Source organism: Clarias gariepinus, chromosome 9, assembly GCF_024256425.1.
Source record: "Clarias gariepinus isolate MV-2021 ecotype Netherlands chromosome 9, CGAR_prim_01v2, whole genome shotgun sequence".
Taxonomy (NCBI): domain Eukaryota; kingdom Metazoa; phylum Chordata; class Actinopteri; order Siluriformes; family Clariidae; genus Clarias; species Clarias gariepinus.
The window spans coordinates 3,914,137-3,941,817 of record NC_071108.1 but is presented as its reverse complement, the minus strand read 5'-3'; the positions used below and the strand labels follow the sequence as shown (position 1 = coordinate 3,941,817).

Sequence of the window (27,681 nt, the reverse complement as noted above, 5' to 3'; positions counted from 1 at the left end):
GCCGATGATAAGGGTGCAGTTTAAAGCGGCGGTCTGTAGCGTTCACAAGCTTGTCTAGACCTGCTATGGCCTTATCGGTTATTAGATACTTTAGAAAAGCACCGTGATACACAATATCCTCATGCAATGGATTTAGCGTGTGCCGATTTCTTCGGCTCGTTTGTAGAAAAAAATTAATTCAGCATTACATTTCAAAGCTTTATTCAGGAATGAAAGTCAGTAGTGACCATCTATCAAACTTCACACATGTAATATCAAGCTTGCTATTGTTCCATCAAATGATTTAACTCCTTTGTTTATGCCTAAACAACGATTGTTCTTTTTTTCTTTTTCAGAGACAACATTCTCGTCCTCGACGTCTTTTTCGAAGCTCTGAACTACGAGACCATCGAGCAGAGGAAAGCCTATGAAGTCGCAGGCCTGCTGGGTGAGTTCATTACTCCCGAGAAAATCTCTTTAACCTCAGATTCGCCTCGTTTAATCATTCGGGGGGAAATAACCTCTGTGACGAGTGCCGAGATCGTTCTCAGGATGACATGAGAAAATGAAAGCAATTTGAGGTTTTCTGTATAGAGACAGATAATCATTTTTCACTTTAAATAACTCATTCATCTCTCCTCTCGTATTACGGCAACATCGCTCTCTCTCATCACTGTACATTACAGTTTCGATCATGGGAATATTGAATATCGTAGCTGCTGAAATGATTGGATATTAAAACTTTTTTGCGTATTTGAGTAAAATACAGTACATGGATACAGTACTATTTAAAGTTCCTCTTGTACCACAGCATGGTTAAATGCTCCATTCTGATTGGTCGAAAGGTGTGCATTATTGTTGTGTATAATAAACATGTTGTTCTTTTATATAATGTAATTCATGTAGCTGTTGAAGTGGTGAATTTTTATTAAAAATTTTTTTTAGAAATTCTCGTCCTTAGCTATCGTCACTCTGCCACGAAGACCATGAAGTTCCCACTTCCACAGTTGAGGGTTAAGGGCCTTGCTCAAAGGCCCGTGGCAGTGGGGTTCAAACCTGGGACCTTCAGATTACTAGTCCAATGCCTTAACCACTGACTAACCCCTGCATTCTCTGAATATGACATAGACACGATGATAACCGGTTGCACGCATGCAATAAACGTAGCAAGCACCAGAAGAACATAATATGAACTTCTCCACAGTGGCATGGACCTACCATGAGAATGTCACTGATGTAGCAATAATGCAGTGAGATTCCAATGACAGCTCAGTCAGAACGCCATCTAGTCTCGTGACACTAGACGTGTCTAGTGAAACGCCAATGAAGTCCATAAGAGGTGTTAGTTAATGTACATTGTTAACTGGTCAATGCCAAGTTCTTCCTGCGTCTTGCATATTGAAGGACTCAGCTATGATTTAGGTGATAATCGGTACTGACTTACGGTACTCTGCAAAAGCCTCTTATTTCTTAATATTCTGCTTCCAAAGAGTCAGACTTTCTTGTGATTCCTCTTTCAAACACACCGCCAATGCAGTCAACACATACTTCAATAGAGAGAGGGGAAAAAAATCACGATGCAACACCATCAGTCATGTTCTGGCCTCCTCAAAGCCTGGATCTCAAGCGGTGTAGGATCTTCTTGACAGAGAGCAGAACAAAAGGCAGCCAACGTCCAAAGACGAGCTTTGGAATGTCCTTTAAGGAGGCTGGAGAATTATTCCAAGAAATTACAAGAAAAGCTCGCCTAAGAGAGTCCAGGCTGTGTTGAAGAATAACGATGGTCTTAACCAAATACTGACTTTACAGCTCATTAGAATTTGACCCGCTCTCTTTGTGTTATATAGTGTACTTGTGTTTGAATATGCTGTAATAAATCAATGTACCTATTGTCTCCTTTTCCTTGCCAAATATAGAGAAATAAGGGTTGGCTCGAGACATTGGCACAGTGCTGTGTCTTTTTGGTTATATAGAACTGTATAGTTGGCGTGTCTGTACATTGAAGATGTTTGCGAAAAAATAATTTCGGGTCGTAAGATGAGTAATAGAGCACATCAAGATGGTTTTCGTCTGTCTGTTTGTCTGTTACTACGAAACTGAAGAAGATACGCTACTTTGAAATTTAAATGGAAAACATCCTTATATCAAAATTAGTTCCTCTCAAAATTCAACAGATGGCGCTGTACATTTTTTTATTGCGCACTTACAGTATGAGCGTGCAATTGAAATCTACCTAATAAACTCGATCTCTTTAAAAAAAAACTTGTTTATTTACAAATACATGCATTCTTCTCTTCATTTACTATAAACTCAGCATGTAAAGTACAAAATCGTGTATTTATTATTATTATTATTATTATTATTATTATTGTATTTATTATTATTGTATTTAGTATTTATTTTGTGCAGTGTGATGATGGTGTACACTTTAGGTGTCCAAAATGTATGAAAAGCAAAAACAACAATGCTTTAGCATCATGAATTTGTTCAAGGAGTCAAGGAGCATGTAATGAACCTATTTCAGTACGTATTGATATGTGTGTGTGTTTCCAGGTGATATTGGAGGACAGATGGGACTGTTCATCGGAGCGAGCATTCTCACCATTCTGGAGCTCTTTGATTATCTGTATGAGGTACGTCAATAGACTCTAAAGATTAATGTAAGGATTGAACTTCTCCAGAATGCTTCTGGTTGCTTGAAGTCCTGTTTGTTTAACTGAAACCAAACATCCCTTTGAAGAAGTGAGTTGTCCTAGCCAATCCAAACGCAGGGGTTGGAAATGTCCATGTTTGGGGTCTGATCATGTGTTTCCTGTCTCACAAAGTAAGGAGGAAAATATGTGGAAGATGGTTAATTCATGATAACGTCCGTAATATTTAGAAATTAGAATTAAAAGACAACTAAGAGCTGAAGGAGTTGAGCAGAGCTGGCTTTGTTTGTTTAAGATCCAGCAAATATTAGAATAAAAAGAGGGCAAAAGCGGGAATGTTTTTGTTTTTTGCACCGACCAGAGACTCATCTGAATGCGTAAAATGGGTCAAAAAGATTTTTGCATTAAAAGGTAATTAAAATGTCATTTTAACTGATTTGGCAACCTCATATACAAACCAATACCACTTACACACACACACACACACACACACACACACATATATATATATATATATGAGTCAGACAAAAAAATTTATACACATGAAAAAGAAAAACTTTTATAAATATTGTAATACTAAATATATGGCTATATATTATATATTGATATACAGTATATGATAGTATTATTAATATTCTATTAATATAAGATACATCATGCTATTTTCTTTTCCTGAAAAGTATATAATTTTTTTTGGCATTCAAGCAAAGTGTATATATATGTATATATATATATATATATATATATATATATATATATATATATATATATATACACACACACACACACACACACACACATACACACACACACATATATATAAAGTATGTATATGTACTGTATGTGTGTGTGTGTGTGTGTGTGTGTGTGGAATAAAAAATTAGAATTAAAGAAGAGTGTTCATTAACATACTGTAAGTATCAGACTTTTAAGGGCTTATATTATAATAATAATAATAATAATGAGGCATTTCTGTGTTATTCCTGAGCGTATATGAATTAACCTGAGCGATTTTTATAAACTCTAAAATTCAAGGCCTATTTGTATTTTTCTCTGCTCCTCCAACATTTCTTCCTGACACCCACAGTTATCATGAATATTCATTAGATTGCGAATCGCCTGCTAAACAAGAGGAGAAGCATGAGGGCTGATTTATTATTTAAGGTTATGAAAGCGTAGGTTAACTCAGTCGCCTACACTCGTACTGACCCGTGTGTATTTCTTACAGAGAAACCAGCAGTGGTGATTTGTCTTTTCTTCAACGCGTCAGCTCATTGAATTAACTCTTTTAGCAGAACATAGAGAGCTGACTCACAAATATAAACTGTTTCTCTCGGGTTGTTGTCGTATGCAGTGCGGTGTAGTGTAATGGAAATGCTTCCATGGAAACGTTGTGAACATGGGTGCTGTTTGATAGACAGAGCGAGGGGTGAGATGTGAGCTGTGTGGATGAAACGGCATGACAGGGACATGACATCGGACTGCATGATTGTTAAAATGCAACACAAGTGAATGCTTTTTTGATCGTTAAAATGTAGAGAAAGGTTTCATGAAACTATGTCAGCCATGTAACCCCCCCCTCCCTCCGCTGTGTTTGCATGTTCTCACTGGGCTTGGTGGGATTTTCACGAGGTACTCCGGTTTCCTCCCACAGACCAAAAACATGCACAGTAGGGTGATTGGCATTTCTAAATAGCCAGCAGTGTGTGCGTGCCGGTGCCCCGCAGTAGGTTGGCACTCCATCTCTGGAATAGGCTCCAGGCTCCCCATGACCCTGCACAGGATAAGCAGTGAAGATAATGAACACATTAACATTTGACATGCTTATGGCGGCTGATCAGCAACAACATACATCGCCAAGGATCAACACCCTGTTGTAATTTCACTTGCTTCCATTAGGGGTCATCATAGCAGATTGTCCAAAAATATTTTGGCACAGGTTTTACCCCAGATGCCCTTCCTGACACAACCCGCCCATTGGTTGCCATGCAGCCCCAGTGGCTGTAGTAACTGTGAACTCTAGCCATCCACATGGCAGAAAAAACAACACATTAGTCAAAATGACAAATAAAAACTAGAGCCTTTAAAAAAAATTCTTTTCAAGGATCTTTCAATTGCTCAGCCAAATCCGACAACAAACACACATGAACACATAAAAAAAAAACACACACACTTGTATTAGCTATAGGAAATTCCAGCTCTTTTCAGTAAATCTGATTATTTGGATCAGATCACCATCAGCTCAAGAGTCAAATCTTTTGGCGTCCAAATGGCTCGGTCTGTTCAACAGATTTAAACAGATTTTTTTTTTAACATTATTAGTTTGTTCCCGGTACAATGGGGCCAAAATCCCACAACCCTCATTCCGTGTAAAAATGCATTCCAAAGTTAACCTGAGACTCTTATGAAGTTTCTGCAGCCACACTGAGCTGAAGTTTAACGTTACGGTGTATTAAGTACGAATTTAACTCTTCTCTTTTCCTTCTCTTGTTCCGGTTAGAGAAAGAAAAAGTTTGATTTGTAAACGAGTTTACACCCGAATGGTGTATTACACAACACACTTGGAATAATTTCAATAAAAGACCTTAAATACTTTTAAAACACTGAATATACCAATATGAAGAACGAGCTCAGCCACATCCACTTTCTTTCTCGTTGCTGTTTTGGCAATACATCCCTATAAATTTGGTGGGGTGAAGCTCCTGAAAGATTGAGCGTGGTTTTGTTTAGCTGTTAAGTTTCTTCAGTATTTTTCGGTTTGTTAGCTGAGAGACTAATACCTACGACTGATAAGAGCTTTATGCTGTTGCATTGTGATATCATATCTTAAGCAGTGCTTCAGCCAGGGTTAAACTGGGGAAATAAAATCCAACAAATCCGAGCGTGAAAGCAGCCTACAGGTGCTTCAATCAAGTCAACCAGCGTTCCATGGAAACCTCTGATTGAAAAAAAAATGAAGTAACCCCGACAGTCTGCCTGATATGGCAGAAAACGCTCCGCTTAACTGAACCTAAATATCACGGAGCCTAAAATGAGGCATTTCTGAGAAATAAACTGCTCCACTCATCCTTGCTCTTTAATTTCCTCCATCTCTTTATTTTCCAGGTGGCGAAATACAAGCTGTGTCGCTGCTCAGACAAGAAACATCAAAGCAACAGCAGCGACCACGACACGGTGATGGGGCTCAACGACGTCAAATGTCACGTCAGCCAGTTTCATTAGCGAGGTTCATGCTATAAACCTGCGGTGCAGCTGTCAATAAACCGTCCTGTACATCATGTTTACCTGATGCATAATAGAGAATATATTTAGATCACTGGTATAATTCACTTTCATATGGACAGCACTGTGCAAAAGTCTTGACCCCCATAATTTTCCTTCAAAGTTGTTTTTTTTTTTAATGGAGTCTTCAGGAATAGTTCTCTAGGCTTCCTGTAGTGTTTTTTCCCCCCTTTCGTTCTTGTGTCTCAGAGCGAAAGAATCTGAGACATTTCAAAGGAATGTTTTTTGTTTGTTGAGCTGCACAGTGACCTATGACTCTTAAGTCTTAAGACATGAACCAGTGAGAAACAGGTGCAGATGATGAAAGATGATCAGGCCGGTGATTAGTTACAGTATACTGGTGATGTTAAATGCTGAGTGGTTGGAACAGACGAGAGGGGAAATGAGGCCGCTGCTGAGGCTGTTACATAAACAGCCAAGTTTTAAACTGTACCCTAAGGCAGCGTGTCGAAGTAAAGCATTTGTTTACTTTTTATTTACTCACTCGTTCATTGTCTATACCGCTTTATCCTGTATTCAGGGTCACAGGCGACGTGGAGCCTATTCCAGGAGACTTAAGCGTAGTACACCCTGGACAGGGTGCCAATCCATCACAGAGCACACAATGCACACCCACAACAGGCAATTTGGGAACGCCAATTAGCCTTAACTGCAGGACTTTGGAAGGAAACCGGAGTACCCAGAGGAAACCCACCAAACATGGGGAGAACATGCAAACTACATGCACACAGAGACGGGAATCAAGCCTGGCCGGGAATCGAACCCGGACCCTGGAGGTGCAAGACGACAGTGCTAACCACTACACCAGCCAGTTTAATCTACATTTAATTTAATTTAATATGTAAAAAATAAGGAGTGGCTCGAGGCTTTTGCACAATACTGTATAAATATATAAAATTAGAAGAAAAAAAATGATTTACTGTATAACCATGCAATCTGTGAGGATGATTCCATTTTCAATTTCATTCTCACAGGCTTTCCTAAAAGAAGTAGCTACAGTCATGAAGCGAAGTGAAATCAGAGTCGAACAATTAGCACTAGAGGTTTTTCGACTTAGCCATTGTGGTTAAGGTGGTTGGACTGCTGATCAGAAGGTCCCAGGTCCAAACCATAATACCATTGAGTTGCCACTGTCGGGCCCTTGAGCACGGCCCTTAACCCTCAACTGCTCAGATGTACAATGAGATAAAAACGTAAGTATCAGGAACATGATACAGGTTACCAGCTTGACACAGAGCTGGGGTTTATTAATGAAATCTAATCTTACACTAACATAACAAACTGTAAAAAAAAAAAAAAAAAAAAAAAAGGTATGTTGGTGTGTTGCTAACTTGGTAACTGTTTTCATTTCTTTTCATATTTTGTATTATTATTTTGTATTATTACCCAATCCTTTTTCTCATTCAGCTAGTTCTTCACTATCACACAACGAGAAGTAGTGCTCTGTTAATTTGAGATAACAACGTATTCCTGCTTACGTTCCGCATTAACTTTAAATTAGCTTTCATTTTCTAAGTAGTGCATTACTTAGAAACACTGTTGTCTCTTGATATATTTCGACAAATCTGTCAAATATAATATCCTGTAATTATAACACCTAGCATCTGTTCATCTTGAAACTTGGCTACGTACTGTAAGTTAGCTAGCTAGCTATCGAGCTCGGAGGTTCTGTTGATAGTAACTGTGTTTAGTGTACCATATTGTCGCACTTGAATGATTTATATATTGAACACGCGAGACCTAGCCGAATCTGTTATTTCGACCTGTTGTCATGGTTACATAGTGTTCAAGGTTTTAGACTGATCGAGAGAATATCCGACACCTACCAGCCAATCAGAAATGAGTATGCTCATGTGGATGATGTCATCATTTAGAAAACTGGAGACTCGGCCAGCAACTTTGCATGAAAGCTCTGGTGTGTGTGTGTGTGTGTGTGTGTGTGTGTCTTAGAATGCCAGCGTTCATGTGTGCTTATATGCATGTATAAGAATGCGTGTAAGTCCATGCATGTTTGTGTTGCATACTTGTGTTTGTGTATCAGTTACTCTATGTTCCAGATCAATATTTTAAAAAGACAAAACAAGTGCAAATGAGCTTTCAGATCTTGATGTCAAGCCATGCAGAACTGATCATCTGTTTTTGAAAGAAAGTGCCAAATGTCTGTATACAGGCTGCTCGTGATGTTTATCTACTATGGTAGCGTTGCATCCTTTTAGCTCTGGTGCTTGTAATGGTTTGGGTAATTGGGTACAGTGTGTGTTAGAGATGAGCGATATGACAAAAAAAAATCTTATAATGAAGATTTTTCTACAGAACTGAAAAGATTATTAAACTTAAAAAGAAAAGAAATAGAAGAACATATTTTAATATTTTACAATTTTAATTGAAATGGGGTTATAAAGCTTGTTTCAAAATATATACAGGTTTGTCTTAGGCACTATATGATATTCTGTACCAATTTTGTTATATATGTTTATCATGTCTGCAAAATCATTTAGTATTTTCATATATAACTTTAAAAAATAAATAAATAACATTATAGGAGAATATACGCATGACTGTAAAGAAAAAATATATAGTACAAGACAGACCAGTTTTCAGATGGAAACAAAAAGCCTAATGTACGCTCCTGGGATTTGCATAAAAAAAGAAAAGAGCGAGTGTGAAAAAGTTACCAGTAAAAACTAACAACATACATAACAAAATTGGTACAGCATATAATATGGTGCCTAAGACTTTTGCACAGTACTTTAGGTTTATTAAAATGCTGCCTGCAAAATATTTCTGTTATTTTAATAATAATTAAAGGGGTGGGGTGATCTCTATAAGCATTTTACAGATTTAAAGATTGCAATATGTTGAGTATATATTGAATTTAAAAAGCATGTAGTAGCATTTTTATAGAAGCATCCCTATGTTCCTTTGATCCTTGTTCCCTAGTTTATTTTTCTGTTAACACACATTAACTCTCTTCTCCTGTTCCCGACAAAAAAGATAAAATATTTCCACAATATTATCCAGTCTATTTTATTTGAACAAGGCTTCAAAACTTTTTAACACAATAAAACTAATGGTTATCATTTTATGTGGTTTCTGAGGTCTTTAGAGAGAATTTCATCAAATAAATAGAGAGCTTTGGTTTCCATTGTGTGCTATGAGGGAACACGAGACTCTGGGAACATAGTGATGACTGCTTTTGATGAGGAAAAAATGTGAAAATAATAATGCATAATTATATAACATTTAGATAAATCAGATCTCTGTTATATTGTCATATCGCCCAGCCTTTGTGTGTGTGTGTGTGTGTGTGTGTGTGCATAAAGTCAGACAGTGGAATACTGATAAATATATTTGTGTTATATTTGCTTTTAAAAACCTGAATGCTCAAAGCACAAGAGAACTGGCAAAGTGTACAGCGGATTCAGTAACTTGTATCTTATTATTATTATTATTATTATTATAAGCATTATTATTATTACCTATATTGATTTTATGCTTATTATGTTGTGAAGTGTTTCTCAGTCAGTGGTCTTTGCACAACCATTACACACCTAGATTATCTTCCATTTATAAAAAGCCTGAACTGGGCTGAACTGGAGAAAATCTTTAACATGTACAGGTGATGGGTATCCATGACCAGGAATGCGAAACACAGGATAAAGTATATGTGATATTTATTTCTTTTTTTAATAAACCAATAAATGTACTCGCTTGTTGAGTTTTATTTTGTGCTCATTTCCTGATTAATCCCCAATTAATTTTAGGTTCCTTTTATTGATTTAGTTTTACCATAAAATAGTTACATCTCAACATAAAAACAGCTCTTTTTTTGTCTTAATAATTACTGCATACACAGTCAGTTAAATCCTATGCTAGCAACTGTAACTGCACCAGACTCACTCACGCGCTATACGGCTTCTACTGTACAGGGTTGTGGGAGGCCTGGAGCCTATCCCAGGGGACTCAGGGCACAAAGCGGGGTACACACTGGACGTGGAGCCAGTGCTAGCCAGGGCAGACAAGCAAGGCACACACTCACTCACACACTAATCTACCTCTTTGGACTTTTTTGAAACCCACCAAACGTGGGGTCAACATGGGGGCAAACTCCACACATAGTACCAAAGCTACAGAGCTAACCACTACATTACCGTGCAGCCTACTGTACCAAACTTCACTAGCTAAAAATGGCATGTGAATGAAAAAAAAAAAAAAAAGCATACTGATAACTAGCAAAATCGTTTCAATCGTTTCAAGGCATGTCAGGTAAATTTTACACTAGCAGTAAACCACATGTATCACTCTATAGCCTAATAGCTAGCAAATCTCACTTTGTAATGTTGTGCATAGATTAGGTAGAATCTGCTATGACGCTTGTTATAGGCAAAATACCACCATGAAAGAAGTTATGTTTAACAAAAAAAGGTTTTCCATACAAAAAAAAAAAATAAGATCTTATGAATTATAGCAAGCTAGCAAGCACTGGCATGAGAAGACTAGCCAGCTAGCAAATAGACAGCTAAATTGTTCACTTTGACTTTGGAGAAAACCTCAATAAAAGTGCTAGCTAGCAAAAGTGAGATTTTGTTAATGCATTATGTTTTATACTAAAATTTCAAAAGTAAAAATTTTACCTGAAGACCCTAAAGGTGTGAGCCGTCAATGCTAACCACTTAGCCACTGTGCTGCCTGATTTGTGTCGGTAAGTATGTTAATTTAATTAGCTTATCATCAATTTTATTTATTTACAAATAATTTATTATCAAAAACCGACAAACATGTGTTTATAGGTTAGGAAGGTAAAGGAGTTATTTTCTATTTTGTAATTCACAAATTACAAGATAAAATTGAGTTTCTTGATCATATATTGATCTGAGGATATTAAATGGAAATCGTATTATTTAAGTAGTTAAATTAGTTGAATTAAAAAATAATGACTTGTTGCCCCATGAATGAAAACCAAAGTTCTAGCTTGAGGTTTATACCCACAACCACATGAGGGCTCCTTTACCACGCCAGAGCCTTTACCACTCATATCTACAACATAATTAAAAATCCTACCCTGGGGATATACATATTTATGGCTGTCTGGTTGCATAGAAGCACTATGAAGAGAACAGCCCATAGCTAAATTTTGTTGCTAAGAATGAGCTTTTTCTTGTCTCATGAGACTAAATTGAGCTGTCTCATTACAAGCTCGACCTTGTCTTTTCTATTTTTCCTAAACTCCACTTAGGAGAAGCAAAGAGACATAACTGAGACACAAAGCGAGGCATACTTTTGAGAAACATTTGAGAAATCTGAGATGAATATGAGAAACAGAACTGCATTTGAATGAGAAGCAAATGAGCCATATACAAGATCATAATGAGATTGAAATCAGATATAAATGGGATGCATGAAAGAAATTGAATTGAATTTGATATTGAACATATAAAAAATCCTCAGTTGACAGCATACAGTGTAATAAGTTTACAAATCACACAATATGACAGACACCAGCAAAATCTGACAAATCAAAAAGAAACTAAATGATACAAAATGTCATAAAATCTGACAAAGATATTAGGCGTCACACTGCTCAACTCAAAATATGATTTATACAGATTTATTTATTACTTAAACACCATCCAGCTACTCCATTCCCAACTTTTTGAAGGTGGAGAGATGGGCTCGAGCTCATGGGCTGGTGCTTACCTGACTGATGATGTGGTGCTGATGGAGAACATTCTGAACATTCTCCTGCATCCTTGGTCTCCTGCAGTGGCATGCTTCTGAAAAGAACCCAGTTAAAGTTATATAGATACCAAGATAACCTTTCCACAAACAAACATATTGGTCTTCATTTATAGAATATAATTAACCGATGTCTCTAAAGTCAAATGTTCTGGTAAATACTGTTAAATACTGAACACTCTATAATAAAACTACTGGTTTTCAAAACTTGATCATGCAGTAACATTAACGTACTATTTAAAAAAAAAAAAAAAAGCCTGATAATAATAATACTGTAGCCAGCTGACTGATTTTTACCCTTTAAAAAAAATAAAAACTTTCAACCTCACAAGTGTTAGTTACCTAGATATGCTAATCCACATGCTAAACCACCCACAGGTAGAATTTGAATTCCTTTTGCAATTTAAGAACAAACGTACAGTAAGCTGTGTAAATTTTAGCTAAGTATACCACAGTTTTTGTTTTGTTTACGGTACCGCCACCTAAATGGTCTGGATGAATAATGGATAAAGGCCTGGTGATGTCCTGCACATTTCTCGAACACACTGGACACTTAAACATTTGCAGGCTTGGAGCACGTGTGGGAGAAATTTTCTAAAACATTATCTCATTGCTTCACTTCACGATAAAAACTATTCTGTATATTATATTTTAGTTCTTTATTAGTAATGACATTTGTACAGAATGTAAAGTAAGTTTGCCATTTGCCAGTTTAATTTCAATGAATTCATTAAGGTGTACACATTTGTAAAAGGTTAGCCATGTTGATTAACTAGGGACACATAGACGTACTGTATAATAATATAACTGGTGGTTAAATAAACGAGCTAGATTTCGAAATAAAACATTTAAAACAATGCAATTTTGTAATTGACTTTAGTTGTTACCAACCTACAATCTACATATCTTCATTTCAAAAATCCAACCTACTAATCATCCCCTCCATCTACCCGTATGTGAAGAGTAAGGAGAAGTATATGAAAAAGTACTAAACACTCTTTAGTGTAGATGGCACTGTTTGTCAGAGAACCCTAGCCCATAAACTCCAAAGCATTTTTAGCCATTCTTCGCATTATGTTTTAATAAATATACTGTATATGAGTCAGGATTGTGCAATATAGAGTGATTTCAAGGTAATGAGCCACATTTGAGACACCTTTGAGAAGAAGCAGAAAACACCTAAATCTCCTTCAAGTCTCAAAGATGGCTCATTTCTGTCTAAGAGACAAAGAAGAGATTAACATGAGATCTCATCTTAGAGTTTCTTTGCTATGGGAGTGCGTCTGTTCGGTCAGCTTTTGTTTCCTTACTCTGTGTGATTAGCCTATACTCCTCCTCCCTGAGCTTTAATACACAGTAATACACTCTCAAACTGACTAGTACTGTTTCAAAGATCACTTCTGTCTGTGAGGCTTTCTCACAACGCCTGCTTTGTCGTAAAAACATTCCTAGGATCTCTGTCTTGTGGAACTTCAGGCAACAATAGGGAGAGTAAAATGGTAGTTTTATATGGCATTAGCGTGACTGAGCGTTCTGCGGTATGAGCTGATGAAATGTCATTCATTCCAGTGAAACATTCCTTGAAGAAAAATGGCGAAACTGTTCTTTTTTTTTACTTTCTTCAGTCAATTAGAACTTGCTATGAAATAAAAACACAGGTTATACTATATATCTGGTGAATTCTTCACTTTAGGAGGCCAGAAAATCTTAAATGAAGATATTATCCTTTCTATACTAACAGCATCTGTTATTTTCAGAGAAAGAAAAACATTAATTATATACTGCCCAGCTAATGCCTGGCTTAATTTCATTCAACCACCTTTAGCTTTAATATGCAGGATATGCCTGTGGTGTATCAGCGAAGAAAAACTCCAAAGATGTGATAACCTTGATGTAAGTCATTAATTACATTCAGGTCGTCAGCTGACTTTATTTTATTACCACATAATGTTGCTGAGTCTAGAACTAAGCTACTGAAGCAACCCCAAGGCCATAACAGAGCCTCCAGAGGCTTGTACAGTCAACACTATGCATGATGGGTCCATCGCTCTTCTCATGCTCTTCTCTTCTTACCCTGACACGCTCTGGACTCATCGGACCGCATTGCTCCAAAGTCAAATTTTTGTGCTCCCTATTAAACTTAAGCCTTTGGCTGTGATTAGTACAACTAACGAGTTTTTCTCATGCCTACGCAGCTGTTTAGTCCCAATCCTTTGAGTTCCCATCTCACTGTGTGTGAATGGGAATGCTCTTACTATCAGTATAAAAAAATAACTGATTATTACTGTTTACTGTTTTTCTAAAGCAAATTCATCAAGTGTTTAAGCAATCTGTATTAAAAAAATTTCCCCAGACCACATTTCTTTCATGAAGTTGACGATTCAGAACTATCCTCCCAGGTTTTAATAATGTGTTGCATTATTTCAGATCTCCATCATTGTTTTTGTTGCTTGACACAAGATGAGAATTATAGGTGCTATTTAAAAAAAAGTTGGTAATTAAAATTATAATGCAATCATAAAAGGATAAAATTATAATGTGTTTTTAATATATAAAACTACTGATACAGTATCAGACAAATAAAACACCTCTGTATATAGAACTGTAGGGAAAATCGAACTTTGTGGTAGCGACAGTAGCTCTGTATCTTCATACTTTATACTGTAACACCACACCCTGGTTGATTACTGTGAATTATTTTTAAGTACAATTAGAGAGCTAGATAGGGTGACAGAGTGTGTCTTATGCCTGATCTTAATTTAGTTCATTTAGTTAGAAGGTTTTGACAGCCCTGCTATGGTTTTAATTTGTTACATGTTCTTCATGGGCCAATATTACAAAACTAATATACTGTATAAATAGAGGAAATTTTCCTGTATTAACATGATAATAAAGTACAAATGTTGAAATTTGTCATACGGTAATCCATTCAAAGCGATTGTACAAAGGAACTAAAACAATTAAGGTTTTTGTGTAATCTAATTACCCTCAGATAAATATGCAAATTTGCCCCCGTCTATTGAAACGCAAGATCAGAGAAGGATCCCCGTCTGATTGCTACTTTGTTCTTTCTGATAAGATTACCCTTGGTAAATGAATCTGAATGGGAGTTTGTTCTCAGCCTTTGGGTTTATCTCTATTTGTTTACATTGAAGCATGGGCGATTTCAGGCCCCAGGACGACCTCGCTCAGCAGGATTAGTGGTTTTCATTCCAAATGGTTTATAACATTAATGGCACTCTCTCCGCTTAAAACAAATCCTCATCCTAGAGGCCTCTACAAAAAAGTACAGAAATGGAGAAGTATAAAAAAATTACATCACCTCATCGGCTTGAAAAATCATAACACTTCGAAATCAAACCCACAATTCTGTAACTACTGTACTGAAAAACTCTCTGCCTTGTTAGAAGTGATGCACATAATCCCTCTCACATTACAACACTTCCCTTCAAAGTAACAACTCTAACCCACTGTTCTGACTTTATTGCATTTGCAGCTTTATTAGCAAGAGTTCCCGTTCTTTTCACTTCCCTCTTTCTGGACTGGAGTTTTTTTTTTTTTCACTATAGTATTACTTAGGGACGTATTCAAGTGAACACCAGTGCTGCACTTTTTTAACCAAAGATCCAAAGTTGTAATTTGAGCTGAGCTCTGACTACTGAAAACTAAAGAGGACGCCAACTTGGAAATCCATGCCAGTCTCCTTAACAATTGCATTAGCAGTAATCAAACCTTATGCTCCATACAACCCAGCCACTGCTTGCAGTACTGGTCCCAGGCAACGAAAGGAGCATGTGGTGTAAAACCTGTGGCAGATCTTGCAGATCAAAAGATCTGATCTGAAAATGGTGCCAGTGTGCTTATGTTTCTGTCACAAAAGTATTTTTTTTTATTTAATTAAAGATAAAAGGTACATTATTGTGCCTGGAACCACTCCCTAGTAGAAGATCTACAAATGATGCAATCAATCCAAAAACAAAAAGTCTATTATTATTATTATTATTATTATTATTATTATTATTATTATATCAGATATTGATGTCACATCTAGGCTGCTTTTTGCTTTTTTGCATTCTTGTCTCTGATCCTCACACTTCTAGCTTAAAATGATTACAGCTTTATTCCACAAATCTCTCGTTGTTTACTGGATCTTATTTCTTTCCAATTTTGCCCAAAATGCACTAATCGGACTCAGGAAGAAAGTCAGAAAAGTTAAAAAGTAAACCATGATTATAATCAGAAAACAAATCAGAGCTCTTGAGCTGCAAGGACATTTCAGCACAAGCAGGATTTATGAGTAGAGTATTTATTTATAAGTAAACAATTCACTTCTATATATACACACACACACACACACACATACACACACACACACCAAAGGACAAATGTGGGCGGGGTTAGGATAGCCAATATGAGAACAGGGGGCGTAGTTTGTGTGTAGCACATGTCTTATGTCTCAGCTGCTCCAGTTTAAGGATGGCAGCTCAGAAGAAAGTGTGTATCGTCGGCTCAGGCAACTGGTAGGAGCTTAAAAAAAATCACTTTTTAGAGACTTAAAAAATCTTTTACATATCTGAGATTTGTTCCTGTGAAAAAGGGACAGCTTACGAGACAGAAAAATTATAAATATGAAAATAAACACAGTTTAAATAAAAAGCAGCTATCATTATTAAGAAGAGGATAAATGAAATAAATAATTAAAAAACAATGAATGAATAAAATATTCTTTAAATAAAATTAATATTTGTATAACAAACAAATTGTAATAATAACAATAATAATAATAATAATAATAATAACATATTTAATATTAATGTTAATAATATTTTTTTATAAAATAATAAAAAATACTAATAGTAATAATAATAATAATAATAACAAACTAATAGACTTTCTCTATTTATGATGTTTTCTGATTGAAAAAAAACTTTCTAGACTTTAAAACCTTCGAGCTTTGTGTCAATATGTCATTTTGCCCCCCCAAGTTTTAACCCCCATTCTTTTCCTATTTCAAGCACGAAAATGTAGTTTTTGGCCAAACATCCAGTATAAAATAATTTAAATTTATTTTATTTATTTTTTTAAATATTATTAAGACCAATGAAGGACAATAAGGTGTGCCATTGCATTTCGTTAGGGGTTTATGTGTTTTCTCTTTATGAGTGGTTAATTATTTCTAAATGCTTATAAAGATTAATTAAAGTATTTAATTATTTTTGTTATGTTTTATTAAATACAGTTCTATTATAGGCCGAATAAAAAAAAACATCTTGACCTTGTACAGAACTGGGATTCAATGTATAAACTGTTTATATATCCAGTATCTCTCTCTTCAGTTCTGTGCAAGTGTTCAAGGATATCTATTATTAAAGCAAAGGCACAACTAAAGAGTGAACAAGAAATATGGTCTCTGTGCAGTTTGTAAAATTCAAATCTAACAATAGGAGGCGAGTGGAAGTGTAATTTCTACTCGTTATTGTTCCATTATTAATATTCTTACATACAATTCTGGTCCTTTTTTGTGGCCTATAATAAAGGATAATGACAAAAGTCATAGAATCTATTTGAATAATTAACTAAGGGATGAAAACTCTACTAAGTGCACACAGTGTTCAGCACTGGAGCTCACGTTATCATTAGCCGAAAGTAACAGGTGTGTATGGTGTCGACCGTGAAGAGTTTGGCTTCGGCAGGTTCACAGCTTCTAAAAAATGTCCAGGGAGGTGCAAAAACTTGTGAAACACATGATCAAGTCTATCAGCAAGGTCTAGCACATGTCTACAGCCAGTCACATGTCACAAGTCTGTAGGACCTGAAGCATGAGACATGTAACTTAGCAGAAGTGAAATGCACTGAATATAGTGAAAGAAATGGCAGATTACTGAAAAGCCACATCATTTACCTGAGTTGTTTTCTCAGTACAGCTTGCTCAATGAGACACTTCCACCTGCTGTGAGTTGTCCTTGCTGTGATGAAGCGTTCTGTCGAGTGTAGTTTTATTTTACCTACTGAGGTCCAGATGGAACAATAACTAACCAAGCCACCTTCACAAAGCTCTTTGAGAAACCCAGCTCACTGGGAGCTTCACAAACGGCGAGGATTTTGAATTGATACTCCATACTGGTCATGGCTGAGACAGATTTATTCAGATGAGTATTAAGAGAACCGGTTAGGTTCAATAAAAACAGGTACGAGCAGCTTGTGTTACGATGCAAAATTACTAGTACCTGCACTTTTTTATTGAGAGCCACAGAAATGAGACACATTTTTCACTGAGACCGACAAGCAGAGAGGTCATGCAGAAAAGCCACGCCTCCTTTAGTGGGACTGAGAACTACAAAGGTTTTTTTTTTCTTTGATGAAACTGAGAGACACCGTCCAAAACTGCTTCACTTGGATTGACAGATAACGAAGCCACCCCTAATTCATTGACACTGACAGACACTGAGACCACTCCTAATATAGTGGGACTGACCGACATTGAAGCCACGCCTAATTTACTGAGACTGACAGACACAGGAGCCACGCCTAATTTACTGAGACTGACAGACACAGGAGCCACGCCTAATTTACTAAGACTAACAGACACAGGAGCCACGCCTAATTTACTAAAACTGACAGACACTTAGACCATGCCTAATTAACTGGGACTGACACACCCCAAGGCCACGCCTAATTTACTGAAACTAATAGACACTGAGACCACACCTAATTTACTGGGTTGACCGACCCCCAAGACCACGCCTAATTCAATGCGACTGATAGACCCCAAAGCCACACCTTCTTGTCTGGGACTATCAGACACTGAGTCCACACTTACTTTACTAGGACTGACAGACCCCAAGGCCACACTAATTCAGTTGGACTGACAGACACTTAGGCCACACCTTATATAGTGAGATTGACCGACACTAAAGCCACGCCTAATTTACTGGGACTGACAGACACTGAGGCCATCCCTAATTTACTGGGACTAACAGACACGGGAGCTACACCTAATTTACTGAGACTGACTGATACTGAAGCCTCACCTAATTTACTAAAACTGACAGGTGCTGAGATCACGCCTAATTCACTGGGACTGACACACCCCAAGGCCACGCCTAATTTACTGGGTTGACCAACCCCCAAGACCACGCCTAAATCAATGCGACTGATAGACCGCAAAGCACCACCTTCTTCTTTGGGACTAGCAGACACTGAGGCTATACCTCATTTACTGGGACTGATGGACCCCCAAGACCACACCCACTTCAATGGGACTGACACACCTTCTTCTCTGGGACTAACAGACCCTGAGGCCACACCTGATTCAGTGAAACTGGGAAATACCAAAGCCACACCCATTTCACTCAGGCTGACTGTTATCGAGGCCATGCCTACTTTAGATGAAAATGACGGATACTGAGGCCTCGTCTTCTTCTCTAGGACTGACAGATAATGGGATCATGCCGACATAAGACATTGACAAACAATGTATGCAAATCAATTTTTTTCCCTCTCTCTTTCTCTCTCTCTCTCTCTCTGTCCAGGGGTTCTGCCATTGCCAAGCTCGTTGGGCTGAATGCAGGACGGAACTCAAAGTTCGACCCGTCAGTGAGGATGTGGGTGTTTGAGGAGATGGTGGACGGGAGGAAACTCACGGAGATCATTAACACAGATCATGAGAACGTTAAATACCTGCCAGGACACAAACTGCCCGAGAACGTGGTGAGTGACAGGGTTCTGCGATTCACCTCACACACTCCAGTGAGCAGACGACTTCTGATGATCTACATCTCTCTCTCTCTCTCTCTCTCTCTCTTTGTCTCCTTCCAGGTAGCGGTGGCAGATCTCGTTGAGGCCGTCAGTGGTGCAGATATTCTGCTCTTTGTGATCCCTCATCAGTTCATCAGACGAGTGTGTGACACAATACGAGGGAAGATTAAACAAGGCGCTCTGGGAATGTCACTTATCAAGGTTCTCACACACACTTATAAACAAAAATAATATTTACATACAGTGACTTGTATACGAGGTTTATACAATTTTTTAAAAATAGGTTATGAACTTTTTAGACTTTTCAGACTTATTATTATTATTATTATTATTGCTGATCATGATTTTCTTACGGACTATTGGTATCTTAAGACTGCTGTCACATGTGTGTGTGTGTGTGTGTGTGTGCGCGCGTGTGGTTGTTTCTCATATTCAGCAGTGTGAACAGAGAAAAGGGGAACACTGTATTTCAAAATCACAAGATTAAAACATATGACCTGTGTGTGTATGTGTGTGTGTGTGTGTGTGTAGGGGGTGGATGAAGGTCCAGAGGGGCTGAAGCTAATCTCTGATGTAATTCGGGAGAAGCTAGGCATTAGCGTGAGTGTGCTAATGGGAGCAAACATTGCTAACGAGGTGGCAAACGAGCAGTTCTGTGAGACAACCATCGGTAAGACGAATTATATGTAAAGACATAAAAGACTTTGTGGCATACTGTTACTGGAAAATGATCAACAATAGGGTGGTGTGATGGAACAGAATTAGTGCTAATCACGTTGATTGAAATTCCATCTTTTACTACGCTTATACAACAGTACAGTGAAACGAGTGTTCCGCAAGACGAGCAAAGATTTTAAATAAATTTGGACTTGGAAAACGAGCATTGTCTTGGTTTACGAGCACCAAGTATTATGTATCATGCAAGCGCTTCTTGATTTGACACCGAGCGTCACGTGATCACAACTGAGCCAATGTTTTTTTCATTTTCTTGCGCTGCAGGTAATCATCTCCCCTGCTGGAAGTGTGTGTTATGCGTGTGCGTGCGCGTAATTTAACACCGCGCCCGTTCGCACACACTCTCTCTCTCGTCGTTAGTGCGTGTCAGTGTTTCAGTGTGTGTGTTATGTGTAATTTGACACCGTGCCGGTTCACTCTCTCTTTCTTTCTCGCCTTTAATGTGTTTGTGCGTGTGTGTGTGTGTGTGTGTGTGTGTGTGTGTGTGTGAAACAGAGAGGGGGTGCTTTACTCACACACAACCGGCATGGTGTCAAATTACGCGCACGCACACATATAACACACACTCAGCAGCGCAGGAGAGAGAAAAACACACACACAGCGCCTGTGCCCATAATTTTTTTACATTTTTTTAAAGGTAACGTGCAGGTTAATTCGTTTTATTTTTACTTTATATTTTGTGTTAATTATTTTTATGTATTTATTTTTTTGGGCTCTGGAACGAATTATTTTAATTTCCATTATTTCTTATGGGAAAATGATTTACGAGTGTTTTGGAATATGCTCGTAGTCTGAGGTTCCACTGTATAAGTAACTAGAGATCAATCCCTGGATAATAAGAGACGGTTCCTCACTTTTGCTGGAATGGTGAAAACGGCTTATTCGTACACCTTACAAAATTAAGCACGAATCAGCAGTGTAGATACATAGTTTTTTTTTTTTTTTGCTGACTCACTGTCTCTATACTGTAAATCCCTATTCATGTTCAATGTAGAGATTTCGTGCCGGTATTAAAGGGGTTAATTATTTTTAAATGATCTTTTTTTCATCATAGTAGAGATTTTCAAGCAGTTCGATGTGATGTGTCCAATAATGTAATTATGAGAATATACAGTAATTTAGTTTAATTCAATTTAATTTTATTTGTATAGTGCTTTTAACAATTGACATTATCGCAAAGCAGCTTTACACAATCAAAAGAATTATTTAAGTTTGTAGAAAAAATGTGATTGTATATGAATCACAGTGATAAGACTGTCCCTGATGAGCAAGTCGAGGATGACGGCGACAGTGGCAAGGAACAATTCCCTGAGATGATAATAGGAAGAAACCTTGAGAGGGACCAGACTCAATCAGGGAACCCATCCTCTTTTGGGTGAAACGGACAGCAGGGATCGATCTGCATCATACTGTGTGAGACTGGAAGTTCAGTATAACAGGAGATGTGTTTAAGTTAATATGGAGTCCAGTTCATTCCTTGAGGCTCAGGTAGACTGTAGGAAACTCCAGTCCTGAACTATCTAGCGACTAAAGTCACCAGTCCTCAGAGAACAGCTGTCTGCATCAGCCGAGGACGGGACCGTCTTCGTGGTCCCAGGCAGAGCACACGGGGCATCCATGTGACGAGATCTCCAACCAGAAGCAGGACACCAGGACGAGCTCCGGAGGGCAGAGGGGGTCTGGATAACTGGCAGCTCAGGAGCGACATGTACTGTATAGCCTGACAGAGAGACAGGTGGAGGGAAAAAGAGAGAGGGAGAGAGGGAGCAGAAGAGAAGAGAAGGAGAGATAACAGTTAGGTGTGGTCACTGTTACACGATATATAAAGTGAGTGTATATTTAGTGCAGAGCGCAAGCAAGGACTCCGGCAGGACTTACTATAACAGCATAACTAAAAGGAAGAGAAGGAAAAACAGACTTGATTTTAAAATCAAATTTCACAGGGAGCCAATGAAGTGAAGTGAAGATAAGATAGGTGTGATGTGAATGATAAACTGCATTCTATTTTATTTAAACCAACTATTAAAATATGACTGAGGGGGAAAAAAAGAAAAAAAAAAAGTCACATAGGAATAAGAAATAGTACAGATACACATGGTTGTGTATTTTTATTATTGCTTTCGGTTGTTTCTACTGTATGACAAAAAAAATCTATAATAATATGTTCATTTTGAGAGTTCTACATTTTTGTGACATCATTGTGTGTGCATGCATGTGTGTGTGTGTGTGTGTGTGCGTGCATGGGTGTGTGTGTGTGTGTGTGTTAGGCTCTAAAGACAAGGCCCAAGGAGCGCTCCTGAAGGAGCTGATGCAGACGGATCACTTCCGGGTCTCGGTGGTGGAGGAAGCAGACGTGGTGGAGATCTGTGGAGCTCTGAAGGTGAGCGGCGGCTCCTCTGACTCACACCTCAGACTGTCCTCTTGCCTTTTTTAAGTAAAGTATGTGTGTGTGTGGATCATGTACTCCCTCATCCTTAATGCTTCATACACAGTGAGTGTGCTGTGAGCGCTGTTATGGTTGTGCGGATCTGCTTACTGTAATATCCAGCAGTGTCATAGCACCGTGCAAAACAAGCATGGATACCAAGCAACAAATCACACACACAGAGAAACACACTTACAAATATTATCATTATATTGCCTTATTTTGGTACGCGAGATATTTTCCTGCAGATTAATACAAAACTCGGTGACAGTGTAGCGTGCGGTTATTGAAACAGGACGTGTTTACACTCAACGTGGTGTTTTTTTAGAGCCGATCTGTCAATCATTGTCAGGATTCTAGAGCACAAAAACCAACAGGGAAAAAAGTTTAGAGATTAGAGCGCCACATCTAGTCACTTTCACTGTGCCTCCTCACACAGACGCCTCAAAACCTGGCAGTGGAATCTGCTATTGGCGATCTGGCCCCTGGGGACAAATTCTTGATTCACAATGCTGCAACAGTCAGAAAAGACGATGAGCATGCACTCGGTCGAGCTGACGACCTCCCTCGTCTTTTTGGCCCGTGGAGATGACGTGCTCTTCCACTGTGAAGACTGTTGCTTCGTCTCAGGGTCGTACACGTGCACCCAAGTTTCGTCACCGGTGGACATGAGGGACAGGTCATCTGCGGCACGCTGGGGACAAACTTGGAAGAAACACGGCACGTGTTGAAGTCACACGTGAGGATGGCCTGGACTGTTCCGTGTGACACACCGACAACGGCAGCAATGTTGTTGATTGCTCTCTGACGATCATGTCAAACATGATGAAATATCAGACGCATGTAGTCAGAACAGCACCAGTTTTACAGGACGATGTCTTTTGGCACACTGACTTATGAAGTGCCTAAGTGACTATGATACGAGTTATCAAAGGAGAGGACCGTCCCTCTCATTCCGGTTGATCCTCCTGATGTTCTTCCGTTATACATTTTTATTCCGGTTGGGATATAATTCCGATCAGAAAAAGGCAGAATGATTAAGTTAGCGGCTCGTTACGAATGAGACTCTCTACACAAACAAGTATCCGATCTACACTAAATTTCCAATTTTGTGTTCGGATCTCAGGATCAGATATCAGGAAACTTGTTTATTATTTATTATTTGTTATTTAGACATACAAAACATTTGTTAAAATGAGGAAAGCATTATTTTCAAATGTCAAATTCATAGCTGCTTCAGAAATCTTGAAACTGTGTAAAAGTTCTGCCCTGATGGTTCGTTTTTCGCCTGCTCTTTGCCGTGACCTCGTGACAGCAGAATTCTCATCACATTATCGAAACACTGACAATCATTTGCATTTAGATTTGTTCATTTTGGCATGTTTTTTTAAGCCGCTTTTAATAACAGCATCTGCCAACTGATTGAGTGTAACACGTTATTATCCCGAACACAAAATCACAAGATCAAAATCGAGAGAGAGCGCGATCCGAGCATACAGATGAGCAGTTGATGGATGAGCGTGATTTTCTCAAAAAGCCCAGCAGCAGCTGTCTGATGATCTGAACTCACAACCTTACAATCACTAGTGTTAAGCATTGCAGCCCTGAGCTACCCAGTGCTTCACTTACAATTATTCCAGTTTTGTTCTGTTCATGTGTGTTGATGCAATATTACATTTGTATGCTCATGTTGTAGAACATCGTAGCAGTCGGCGCAGGATTCTGTGACGGCTTGTGTTTCGGTGACAACACCAAAGCTGCCGTGATCAGACTCGGCCTGATGGAGATGATCGCCTTCGCGCGGCTTTTCTGCTCCACTGGGTCCGTTTCCTCGGAAACCTTCCTGGAGAGCTGCGGCGTCGCCGATCTCATCACGACGTGCTACGGAGGGCGCAACCGCCGTGTGGCCGAGGCCTTCGCCAAAACCGGGAGGGTGAGAGAACAGGCTTGGGGAAACATCAGGATGTGATAAATACTCATCAGGAGCGCAAGTCTGCCCAATTAATCATCAGATGTATGAATAATGCGGTTACTAAGGACCCGGGGCCGAGTGCATTTTGTTTTTCATAAACAGCTGGAGCGAAGCCTTTAAGGAAACAGTGTGAATTTAGATGCACGTTATTAAGGAATAAAACACTGTGCTGCTATAGGACACTAATCAGTGGTGGTGTGAGGGGATGAAGCAGAGCTCCTGTTACCACCATGAAGTTGGTTATTTTCCTTTAATAGCACTTCCTGATGTGTTTTATTCTTCTTCAGCATTCCGTTAATATTTGTTTATTAAAGCAGCCTTTAGCACCGTAGCCTCACACCTCCAGGGTCGAGGTTCGATTCCCACCTCAGGGTCTGTGTGCATGGAGTTTGCATGTTCTCCCAGTGCTTGGTGGGTTTCCTCCGGGTACTCCGGTTTCCTTCCACAGTCCAAAGACATGTAGATGAGTCTAATTGTGAGTGTGTGTATGTGTGTGTGCCCTGCAATAGATTGGCATCCTGTTCAGGGTGTACCCCGTCTCGTGCCCTAAGTCTCCTGGGATAGGCTCTAACTGTTCATAACATCGCTTTTACTCAACATTTAGATTTCACTGATGGTGCAGGTTAAACTTCAGGCAGAGATCTAAAGACTGGCAAAGTTTCATTAAATTCTGTCCAGACAGTTTTGCGTGATGCTGTGACAAATTGTTGGACAGACATACAGACATACAGACAGACATGAAATGTAAAGATATCATTGAAAGAGAGTTCTGACCAATCTACAGACAAAACCTTTATTTTATTTATATAGATTAATAAATGTCAAAAATCTGATATTTACACTTACATCAATTATGTAATTAGGTTTGAATATTTAATGAACATTAAACTAATTAAACCAGGCTGTAGGATACGGAGAGGGAGTGAGTTACATGTGAGGTAACAAGACAGAAGTATTCGAGACACAAGTTATCTCATGTTCTCACTTGTGCTGTAGAAACCTTTTTTTTTCCATTACTCTTAAATTAAGACATAAAACACACCTTGTTGTGCTGCAGAGAAAATGCAAAGTAAAAACTCCTCTCTCATAAACATTCAAGCTTTAACTCTGACTGTTAAAAAGCCCTGAGACTGGAGACTGGAGACACGTCCCATTAACACTGAACGTGTCTCGGTTTCCACTTGAACATGCCGAGCGTCTGTCGTCTGTACGTCTGTACGTCTCCGCAGGAAGGACAAAGTCTTCAGAAAACAGCATTGCTATGGAGAAAGAAAGAAATCATAATGAGGTGTACTGTTATATATAATGATCAACAAAATGTTTATATGTGTGTGTGTGTGTGTGTGTGTGTGTGTGTGTGGGTGTGTGTGTGTGCTAGCCCCTGGAGGAGTTAGAGAAGGAGATGCTAAACGGTCAGAAGCTGCAGGGGCCGGCCACAGCGGCTGAGATCCATGTTATTCTTAAAAACAAAGATCTTCTGGACAGGTGCGACACACACACACACACACACATTGTTTAAACTTTTCATATAATCCATGTTGTGGTCTTACTTCCTCTTTACTAGCCCTTTTCTATAACACTCCTCTCTCTCTCTCTCTCTCTCTCACACACACACACACACACATACACACACTCTCTCTCTCTCTCTCTCTCTTACAGATTCCCGTTGTTCAGTGCAGTCTATGAGATCTGCTATGAGAGTCGTCCTGTTACAGAGTTCGTCAACCTGTTACAGAATCATCCGGCTCATCTGTGAGCTGTGAGATGACTGAGAGATGTCTGTATATATGTGTGTGTGTGTGTGTGTGTGTGTGTGTGTGTGTGTGTGTGAGAGAGAGAGAGAGAGAGAGAGAGAGTGATGGAGTCTGTGTTTGCTGATGTTTTGCGACTAATGTTTTCCATGACTAGTACTGTAACAGCTCGTTGGTGTTGTACGCTCCTGCACTGCTTTTGTAATGTTTTTCTCTCTGAAGCTCCGGCTGGAGATCTGCTTATTTTTCAGGATTCAATTAAATTCGATTCATTTTATTTGTAAAGCACTTTTAGCGATGCACACTATCATCCAACGGCTTTATAGAACTGTACCAATTCCAGATGTCTATTTTATATTTGTATGTTTATCCCTCTCCCCTCTCTCTTTTTTTTGGGGGAGGGAGTTCCCCAGTTTTTCTCCCTAATTTAGTCGTGGCCAATTCCTCCCCACCACTAGGGGGCTCCACATTAAGGCTGCTCAGTCGGGAGGGCCACAGACTATCAGGTGTTTCCTCCAAACCACGTGATGCCAGCCGACCCCATTTTTTCGAACTGCTCGCTCACGTACTGTTGGGGGCGGCGTAACACACTCGGAGGACAGCGTTATCCGCTCCTTTCGCTTGCCTGAGCTTACAGACGCCCCTGATTGGCTGTAGAGCCGTGATTAATGTGGGAGCACAAAGTACCTCTCATCCCTCCCCTCTGAGAGAGCTCGGCCAATCAGCTCTCTCCAGACCTCCGGCTGCGGGAGGTTACAGCCCCTCAGGGCGTGGTGCTGCGGGGCCTCTGTGGGTGTGCTGTGGCGTCTGGCACTGGAACGCTGACAGGGGATTCTTTGGGTGCCATGGGTTGTGGGGTGGAGCCTCTGTGGATCAGACTTGTTTGTCTGGTGCACAACACAGGTTCTCGATGGGGTTCTGGGGATCTGGGGAGTTTGAAGCCTGAGTCAGTGACACAGCCCCGCATGTGATGGGCTTTGGCACACTGGGTCCTCTGATGACTTTTTGTACTGCCTTGGGCTTTCTGTGTACTTGGACTGGACAGGCCGGTGTTTGGTTCCTAAGGGCATGGGTACGACTCGTGTGCCCGTGATCCCATTACCAATTTACGTCTACATACATTATTCCTTGTGGTTTGCTACAAGAGCGGCGAAAAATCTTGTCTTATTTCCTGAAGCGAAGAAAACACCCCATTAACTCGGAACGATCTTGACCAAAGATGTGAACACGGAGGCATCTGTGTTTTTTTTTTTTTTTTTTTTGCAAATATTTTTATTGAAAAAAGGAAAACAATACAGTAGTTGCAGTTACAGACATACAATTTACCTTTCTTCATTTTTCAATAAATATATATATTTATATATAATTAAAAAAAAAACTAAACAAAAACAC

The 27,681-nt window shown here is 39.0% G+C and overlaps 2 protein-coding genes across 3 annotated transcripts in view; both read left to right on the top strand.

Annotated features, from left to right (window-relative positions):
• asic1a (acid-sensing (proton-gated) ion channel 1a) overlaps nucleotides 1–7,193 on the top strand; it is a 47,655-nt gene extending 40,462 nt beyond the window's left edge. For both annotated transcript variants that reach the window (XM_053503448.1, XM_053503447.1), the window contains exons 8-10: nucleotides 336–427; nucleotides 2,533–2,612; nucleotides 5,736–7,193. In XM_053503448.1, coding sequence (XP_053359423.1) covers nucleotides 336–427; nucleotides 2,533–2,612; nucleotides 5,736–5,852 — 289 coding nt within the window. In that variant the 3' untranslated portion in view covers nucleotides 5,853–7,193. The remainder of the gene's footprint in view (nucleotides 1–335; nucleotides 428–2,532; nucleotides 2,613–5,735) is intronic.
• Nucleotides 7,194–16,092: 8,899 nt separating this feature from the next.
• On the top strand, nucleotides 16,093–27,427 carry gpd1a (glycerol-3-phosphate dehydrogenase 1a). The gene is made up of 8 exons (XM_053503450.1): nucleotides 16,093–16,168; nucleotides 19,181–19,358; nucleotides 19,467–19,607; nucleotides 19,938–20,076; nucleotides 22,409–22,521; nucleotides 24,263–24,499; nucleotides 25,917–26,023; nucleotides 26,198–27,427. Exons 1-8 carry the CDS (start codon nucleotides 16,125–16,127, stop codon nucleotides 26,292–26,294), a joined length of 1,056 nt encoding a protein of 351 aa, XP_053359425.1. The 5' UTR covers nucleotides 16,093–16,124; the 3' UTR covers nucleotides 26,295–27,427.
• Nucleotides 27,428–27,681: the final 254 nt, after the last annotated feature.

Excerpts from the sequence above, each read along its gene's own strand:
- gpd1a (XM_053503450.1), top strand. The coding sequence starts at position 16,125 with ATGGCAGCTCAGAAGAAAGTGTGTATCGTCGGCTCAGGCAACTG. Across the intron at positions 20,077-22,408 it reads GTTCTGTGAGACAACCATCG|GCTCTAAAGACAAGGCCCAA; the intron begins GTAAGACGAATT and ends TGTGTGTGTTAG. Across the intron at positions 22,522-24,262 it reads AGATCTGTGGAGCTCTGAAG|AACATCGTAGCAGTCGGCGC; the intron begins GTGAGCGGCGGC and ends CTCATGTTGTAG.